We start from the raw sequence: 9,211 nt of genomic DNA on the forward strand, positions 1-9,211 counted from the left end.
ATGTAACAATATGTTTTAGGGAATCATCGGCCTGACCCAAGCAACCTCTTTTATCGTCATCATTGTTATTTTAATCTCACCATCATTAACATTAGGAGGAGATAATTGTTTGGAAACGATACACAATATGAGAGCATTACTGCATTATAGCATATGTTCCTTATGTTGATGCTGTTTTGTGTGTTCCTTTACATAAAGACACAACACAAAGGTATTTAATGGAGCGTAACAACTGACCACAATATAGGTTTAGTGTGCATTCAGATTAAAGCCCCCGGAGGGAGGGGCCCTGGTTCTTACCCTCATACACAAAGGCTGAAAGTGATCACCTGATAGATCAGATAATAGATATTTGAGTCGTTTTGTCTCGAACATCAAACATAACTTTCATATTGTCAGTCCCCCAAACCGACCGGAAGTCTCGTTCCTGTGTCTTCTTCCTGACTTTACGGTGGTGCGCATCTCACCGACCTGGAATACCGATTTCCGAACATTTCGGCCTTTTCCCTCCGCTGCACCGTAAAGCCGCGTTTTCGTGCTGCGGCTTGCATTGGCGTTGTGGGGTTAAGGACAGGCTCTGTCGGTCGGTATTATGACAGAGGGAGATGACACACATCCAGAGGGAGCTGTGTTTGTTTTGTATGGCGAAATGAGGATGAGGCAGGGGGTGGAGAGTCGCCACAGAGACGCTGGGTTCCGTCCAAACATCACCGCATTTTAGCACTTCTTCAGTGCTCGGGATTTGCGTTACACGGCATCTGCTGCACCGCTCATTTTTTCCCTTTCTTGACAGTGCATGGTGGAACATGCAGCTTGTTTGAGGACACCCCCCTTCCACATACCCATTGCTGCCATGATAGGCAGAGGTCTCCTCTCGACCGTGGCTCGGCCGGTTGGAGAAGAGGCAGATTGATTTGGGACGGTGGGTCATATCTGCGGATGTTATTCCGTCTGTGGAGCCTGTAAATCTCATCCGCGCGCGCACACCGTGATTCTTACTCAGGGAAAAAAAGGAGAAAGAAAACAACATGTCTTCTCGATCTGCATTACCGTCTGGAAACGACAGGAGTAGTGGAGACCATGTAAGTGCAATTCCAGTCTGCAGCCTGTGTTTGTGTGCCTGCAGACGATAGATCGTGCATCCCTTAAAAAAAAGAAGAAAAAAAGATATCTGCATATGTGTGGCTTTGGGCAGTTTGTGGTTTTATTCATTGTGCGGGTGGTTGAGGGGAGGGGGGTCGTAGATGGTGATGTTTTTCCCGTTTGAGGCTCTGCTGTCCTGATATTGGACGGATATTTAAACAGAGCAGGCTCTTTGAAAAAAAAGGCTAACCTTGGGTGTCTGTGCAGGGAAAGAGCTGATGGCAGGCAAACAGCCCGGAATGAGTCCATCCGCATACGATAACGCTCAGCGGATATGCGCAGAAAGCCTGAAGACCAGCCGTCACCTCTTATTATAAGGCTTGGAGAGATAGTGATGTCACATTATACTCCTTGCTGCTGCTGCTGCTGCTGCTGTTGTGTGTATGTATGTGTGTGTGTGTGTGTGTGTGTGTGTGTGTGTGTTCCCTAGAAATTGGATGGGTGGGACGAGAGCAGCACAAGAGGCCAAAATAAACGTAGAGAGAATATCTGGACTGTTCGGCTGAAGCCAGGGGATTACTGCGTAAAATGATGTGCAGTCCATTGCTGCGCAGCCTACAAAGCGATCAACCCCAGAGCCAGTGGGTGTCAGACAGCGCCATACATTGTATGCTGTGGAAAACAGAAACGGCCTGCAGAAAAGAAGCAAGCTGACACCGAACAGGTTCTGCATATGTGGAATCCATCCATCTAATATCTAAATGGGCGCATGACTGATTTATGTTGCATTATGTCATTTCATTGCCCTCAACACTTTTGCACCCCCTCCCCCCACCCCAACCCCATCTGTTTGTTAGCAGAGCTTTCAGCACAGAAGGATGGGTAAGCCAATAGATGTGTGGATGTGTGTGTGTGTGGAAGTGAATGTGCAGGAGTGTGTGACTTTACGAGGTGTATGATTGATTGTGAATGGAGATTCATCTATTAGAAGTGATCTGGAGCTGTTACTGTTGCATCTCGATTATACGATGATGACAGATGAGTGGATGGAGCGGATGAAGCGGTGTCTTGCCATATTGGCAGTCACAGGTGAGGCTTGGCTTGATGTGCAACGAACAGCGCAGGGGGATTAATGCACTCGCTTGCTCGCCACGCATGCATGTGTGTGCTGCCCGTGGTATTGGTTGGAGATGTTTGATTGTGGAGTTTGGATCCCGACTGGCACCAAGGTGGGGCATAGGAACATGACTGGAAGCAAGAGAAGGAATAACGGAAGGTGGGGGTTAAGGCTATGAGTGGTTGTGTTTGCGTGTGAAACTAAGAGCAAGATGACATGCTGGGGGGGAATGGAAGTGTGATGCCTCAGGGCCCAGGGCTGGCCAGGGACCACTGTGTCGGCATCTGCTCCCTATTTTTTTGTTTTTGTGTTGTTGTTTTTTTACTTCTTCCTCTTACAAACAGTGGAAGGTGATACCTCTTTATTGCCCCACTCACTACCACCTGTTCTTATGTTTCCCTCTTTAATATCTTCCCTTTGTTTGTCACATGACAAGTAGCTGTTTCATACTGTGCTGCATCAGGCTTTGCTTGTGTGATTGCATGTTGTCGTTTTCCGCTTGAAAATTATCTGTGACTCAAGCTTGAGACTATCAGAACTGCACAGCAATGCTCTAAAGTGTTGGGGTCCAGGATCAACTGTTTACAGGGTTGTGAAAGCTTCAGGGCCACCACATATTCAGCGTTACCTGTATCCCCTGTCAAAATGGATGAAGACATCTCTCAGCAGTGAAGTAGCAGACCTCTGAAGAAGATGATGCTGAGCCCAAAATGGAAACAGTATGTTGTGTTGGAATACAGCTGTTAGCCCAGGAACGAGGGACATGTAGTCACATGCAGATCAGCTCCAGGTTGTTGCTCTTTGTCATTACGGGTCAAACATCTGTTGGAATGATTATGGGATATGGCACCAACTTGTCATTATGAACTTAGCAGTATTTGATATACAAAGCTGGGTTGGTTATTGTAAGTGTTGTCACCAATGTGTTTTTTGTCACTTACACAGTATGTGTTACACTGTGCAGCGATCAATGTGACAAACACTTTAGCTACTAAAAGAGAGAGGTGTCTTATTGTTTGGAGACAGAGTTTATGAGTAGCTTGAAGAGGCTGCAGGCACTAACTAATGCATGCTATTTTACTTCTGGAGGCCCATCAGTCGTTTGAGGTTGTAGATCATCCTTTAAGTCCTTTTCCAGCCTGCTGCTGCTGCTCTGTGTGATATTGCTGTTGGCACAGTGACCTAACCTCTTCCCCTTCATTTTCCTCCAGCATGTGTCACTGGGGGCCAGCCGCTCAGATAAGGCCACCAGCCAGTCCAGCCGCTCTCTGGGTGCCCGGTGCAGGAACTCGATTGCCTCTTGCTCTGACGAACAGCCGCACATAGGCAACTACCGCCTGCTCAAGACCATCGGCAAAGGAAACTTTGCCAAGGTCAAGCTGGCCCGCCACATTTTGACGGGCAGGGAGGTGAGTTACAAGAGAAACAGACATCAAAGGTGGGAGTGAGTGATGGATATAACTGTAAAAAATGAAAGGTAACACTTGGCCGATGTGTTGGTGTCCTTAATATTATCTTAAGAATCCAGTAGTATGTCTTCATGAGAGCCCTCCTTTTAATTATATTTTCTAAAAAGTACATTTTCCTTGCCTCCTAATTAGTCCTTCTCTAAAATGTATTTGTGTACGTTTCTTTGAGCCAGCTATTTTAACACAAATAGATTGACTTATCTTCTGTATCTTTAATGCTGAGCTTCAAGCTCCATATTTTATTCTTGGACTCAAGTAGAATTTCTTTGGATGACTCAAAGTTCAAAATAGTCCTTATATACTGCATATACCTCAGCGAAGTCCTTCAGTTTAAGCCACCTTTCTTCTCATCGGCTGCCACTCACAGAGAGGAGGGGCTAATGTGCTCACAAGGCGTTAGTTGTGGATACAGTGGACTCATTATATTAAACTATAGCCATGTTTAACATGAGCATGCACCACTGCAATACTACATGTATGACAGGAAATAAGGAAACACATACGAGGTCCTTTTAAAGGAAACTGGGAAACTATGAAGTGAAATTATTTCAAACTGTGGGTAAAAACAACCTAATCTAAACACACGACTAAATAATTGCATTACGTCTAATAAGATAAGAGTTAACAAGTTTTTCAATTCAGTTCCATTTTATTTATACAGCAACAACAGTCGCCTCAAGGCGCTTTATATTGTAAGGTAGACCCTAAAATAATACATACAGAGAAAAACCCAACAATCATATGACCCCCTATGAACAAGCACTTTGGCGACAGTGGGAAGGAAAAACTCCCTTTTAACAGGAAGAAACCTCCGGCAGAACCAGGCTCAGGGAGGGGCGGGGCCATCTGCTGCTAGCGGTCAGGGTGAGAGAAGGAAGACAGGATAAAGACATGCTGTGGAAGAGAGACAGAGATTAATAACTTTTAATACATGTTTTTATAATTTGTAGTACATGTTTTCTTTATAACACTTTATGATTAATTATGTATTTAACAAAGCTCGGAAAGAACTTTCATCATCTACTTAGCAGCGCCTGGTTTAGCAGCACCAGTTCTAGTCAGTAGGGATTAAATCCGCTCAAATTCGCGTGACAACAGCTTGTGGAAGTAAATGTTCCGAGTGGCCTCAGTCCATGTTTACTTGCTGTAGAAGACGATTTAAATATGCCTCTCAAAATGAGATTTTTCTGCATTTCTTGAGTGCTGAGAAAAGAATTCTTAGATATGAGTCAGTCATATCAGTAGGAAAGGCTTCACAGCATCATATAAGAGTGTCGCTATCTTTTTTTCACTCATCAAAAATTCCTTGATGTCTCTTCCAGGTTGCAATAAAAATCATTGACAAAACTCAGTTGAACCCAACCAGCCTACAAAAGGTGAGTTTTTCCTTTTGATACTAATGAGACGAGGGAATATATGTGTTATGTGCTCAGGTACAAAATAGAAACGCACACTGGTTTGATGTTATTTGTCTTCATAAGCAGAAACAAAGCATTCAAGTGAGGTGGATTCTGTTGGGGGTTTAGAGGCTGGTCAGGTTTGTCCTCAGCTGCTTCCACCCTCTCACAAGGGACAGGAATGAGACAGCATCTGATAGAGAGAGGGCTCATGGGATGTGATGCTGTTTGACAGGTGCTAGGGACTGGATGGGAGTGAGAGGAGACCTCTGTTCCAGAGATCAACTCTTGTCTCTCTCCGGGCTAATCACCGGCCTGAGAGGGACTGAGTTATTTCATAAACCACAGTCACGCAACCTATACCTACTTAGATTGCCATGAAAAGCTTGTTTCTATGCATAACAAAGAAAACAGAAGATTTTGTAGCAGTTCAGAGGTGAACTGGTACAAAATCAGCTGTCCTTGGTGTCTGTCGGGTGCATGGCACAGTCTGGTTTCTTGTTCCTGCTGGGCAGAATGTTGAGATGTGAGTCTGAACTGTAGATACTTGTATGACTTGTTATACATGGATGTCTGGTATAGATGGAGCAGGAGCTGGGTTTATAGACACTTGGAGCTGGAGACATGGATTGAAGATTTCATTATTTTATTAATTAAAAGCTGTTGTGTCTCAAAATGTGCGCCTCATGTAGCTGTGTGATGTAGAAAAATAAAATGTATATAGAAGCTCAGAAAATGCATGTGACATGTGCTGCATCCTATAATATCCACATAATGCCAAAGTCTCAACATCACAACATGCACAAGCTCCTCTGCCTGTGCACAAGACGTGAACAGACCAGGGAAAATCAAATCAGGGGCGAAATAATCCAGTTTTATTTGTGTGTAGTATGTGTGTGATTTCATTTGACTGAAGACATCTGCATGTCTGGCTTGATGCAGTCAACAAGACACTACTTCTATAAGATAGGACCCCTTGTTTACATTAATGTGGAGGGTAACACCATTGCAAAAATGTCCTGGAAGATTTTGATCACTGACTTCCTGCAATCCTCATTCTTAAAATCATATTTCTGGTGCTTATTTCATGGCATCCGGTTCAGGAGCTGTAATCCTAACTTCCATGTCATGCCATCTTCCTGGGTGCACCTTTTTTTGGATTGGATTGTGGGAGACGAGAGAGGTGAAGGAATTTTCACCAATTAGGGAGAAAACTCAACACCTGGCCACTGGTTATAGTTTTTCACATACCTGTGGGCTAGTGAAAGTCCTTAGATTTAAACACACAAAAGAGGCCATATTAACACAATGTGGATGGTTTTGTAGAGATTAGTTGAAAGATAACAAAGTCCGAACTTAAGCATGTTAATTCAGGCAGAATACAAAAGCTAACAGTGACATCCCACATCATTGACACCTTTGTATGTATGTAACTGGCCAATCTCGTTTAGATATTCGAGCTGCTTCAACCTGTCCGCACTTGCTACAGGTGCGTGCCACTTTGCAGCTCACCACCATTCCAGTTCCTCTTGTTCTGGCTATGTCTGACTTCATCAATGCCATCCATCGTCTACTTTACAATGCTATGGGGTCTTATTGCTCTCCCTGCCTTCCATACATGTGCATAGAATTGGTGGAGAGGCCACAGAACAGAGCCTTGCCGGCAAATATAAATTGCTGCAGATGGAAGTAATTGTCTTCTCTTTATACGACAGTCCTGTCTGAAATGAAGTGTGTGTTAAAGACACATCACATCCAAGCAGAAATTTCTATTTCAGCACGTTTCTGCTATGTCTTAGCTATGGCCAGGAAGCTTATAACCACTGTTCACATGCATCCTGACATAGACCTGCTGTTTCTTTGCAGTGTTGGGGGTTTGTTTATTGTTTTGATGGATCTGACTCTTCTCAGCCTTGTTGTGATGAGCAAGGAATTAATGGGATGGCCTGGATGATAAGACACTTAAGCGCTACGCATCCCAAGATTCCCTCTCACAGCTGGAGAAGCTGGGAAGGAGCTTGGTCTTAATACCTAGGTTGCTATGACAACAGTGATATTAGGGCACTGCTGAAGGAACTGAATGGAGAAGGAGGAGGAGGAGGGATGGAGGGAGATGTGGGAAAGGGGAGTGAGAAAAAAAAGAATAGAATTGCTTATCGCACCATCGTTTTTTTCTTCTTCCTTTTTTTTGTAGTTGACATCATGGAAGAGAGTTGCCACCAACTGCCTTTTGTTATGACAGTGGTACTGTTACTGTATGTTCATGGAACTGGGAGAGCTGGCATCAATTTTAAAGCCCCTGACTGAAGTGTACAAATATGTGCCTCACAGCATCACAGACAGGAGGGGGGGTCAGAGTAGATGTTGGTCTGAATTTGGCTCCATTCATCACACTGCTGTGTGGGCTTTGCTTGCTCTTAAAATGAAAATCATTTTATTATCAGGATTATTATACATTTGTCTGCTCCTCTTTGGTTTTTTGTGGTAAAATGAATTGCACATTACTGTACTATAAAGACGAATGACTATATGTGTACTCTGTTCACGTCAGAAGAGATGCATTACAAGATAAGTTATAAATTCTTTGTTATAAAAGCGTTGTGGGCATTATAGGGCACACCGTTATTTACATCACAGACTGTACATGTACTGTACAAGATACTGTACTAGATAACCCATCAATGTATTCACTACCAGGTAATATGTCGGTCAACAGTTCAACAGTATCTTGCTATCTCATTTGTAGTTGCTTCACTTGCTCCCCGTTTGTTGAGAAAGGTTTGTCTCAGGCTCTCCTGACAATGATGTTACTTTAAATTTTCTGGAACCTTTAAACTGGCGAATTGTCAAGGCAAGTGCTCGCAAGCACTGGATGCTGCCCTTCGACAGACTTACTAAATCTGCATGTGAAACGAAATCGTGGTTTTAGGTAGGGGTCATTAAGATGTATGCAGCTAATATTGCACACTTTAGGAAGAGCCTCACCTTCATAACATACAGTATTAGATAAAAAAAAAAAATTTGTTAATGTGAATCATGACGAGCTACTTTAGAGATGTCCAAGAATAAAGTGTATGGCTGGAAATGAGCATGATATGTATATGTATATACAAAGAGCAACATGCAATGGACAAATGTGAGCCCCTAACTGGAATTTATCTTTAAAAAGTTCTAAATTGTGCAATTAGAAAATGACAGATTTGTTATTTTAATTTAAAAGGGAATTAAATGAAATGGAGAAAATAGTTTACATGAAGTGTTTAACTGTGCTCAGTTTCTACTGACATTTCAACTATTTTAGTATTCAGTGTCACATGTGGGAATTAACAGCAACATGCTTCAAATGAGAAGCTCAGCCTACTTATAATTGCTTGACATTTTCATGGTGCTCTGGGATCATAAAACTTCTGGGAAACTCGAGTTTAACTGACATGGATCTCTACAAAGTGAATGCAGAAATGCCCTCTCCACCACTGTATAGAGACTGGTTCCATAATTGAAACCAGTTCTCCTGAGCACCTAATTCCACTGAGGTTTTATTTATCATGAGATGTAAATTTTGTTTCTTCTTCCAGCTTTTTCGGGAGGTACGGATAATGAAAGGCTTAAATCACCCAAACATAGGTAAGTTAATGTACACATTACTGTACTTTGTCACAAGGTGTGTGCGCAGGCAGTAGTAAAAAGGTTTGAGCTCTTAAGCAGTCACTGACTGAAGTGCAGAGTGACATCTCACATGTATCAATACCTCCCATTGCACTAATGACTTTCCTCCATATTAAGAGAGCCAGACAGATACCTGTGCATTTTTTATAACATTAACAGCTTTTGTTTTGTGTTTTGATGTTGATCTGGTTCTGTTTTGGGCTACAGTGCAGCTTTTCGAGGTGATTGAGACGGATAAGACCCTTTACCTAGTCATGGAATATGCCAGTGGAGGTAGGTACATCAACCATCATGTCCAGGAAAGCTATGATGGAGCCCAAATGATGTATAGGGTTGCAGATTTGGCATCTAAGCTCCAAAATGAAAACTGTTTGTGAGAGCACTATGTGGCTGATTTTACAGATGCGGTCTTTCTTTAGGATGTGCAATAAAACAGAATAAAAGTGGTACAATTTTTTTTAAAAACACTGATTCCTTTT

General features: G+C 42.9%; 1 protein-coding gene across 5 annotated transcripts in view; it reads left to right on the forward strand.

The window, feature by feature from the left end:
- Positions 1–445: 445 nt before the first annotated feature.
- mark4a (MAP/microtubule affinity-regulating kinase 4a) overlaps positions 446–9,211 on the forward strand; it is a 29,002-nt gene continuing 20,236 nt past the window's right edge. For 4 of the 5 annotated variants that reach the window (XM_005740130.1, XM_005740131.1, XM_005740133.1 and 1 more), the window contains exons 1-5: positions 446–1,082; positions 3,412–3,609; positions 4,992–5,045; positions 8,642–8,690; positions 8,940–9,005. In XM_005740130.1, coding sequence (XP_005740187.1) covers positions 1,029–1,082; positions 3,412–3,609; positions 4,992–5,045; positions 8,642–8,690; positions 8,940–9,005 — 421 coding nt within the window. In that variant the 5' untranslated portion in view covers positions 446–1,028. Of the gene's footprint in view, positions 1,083–2,900; positions 2,920–3,411; positions 3,610–4,991; positions 5,046–8,641; positions 8,691–8,939; positions 9,006–9,211 lie in introns of those variants that run through there. The other variant, XM_005740132.1, reaches the window with a different exon arrangement.

Source organism: Pundamilia nyererei, unplaced genomic scaffold (genome assembly GCF_000239375.1).
Source record: "Pundamilia nyererei isolate P.nyererei 1_Seehausen unplaced genomic scaffold, PunNye1.0 scaffold00097, whole genome shotgun sequence".
NCBI lineage: Eukaryota > Metazoa > Chordata > Actinopteri > Cichliformes > Cichlidae > Pundamilia > Pundamilia nyererei.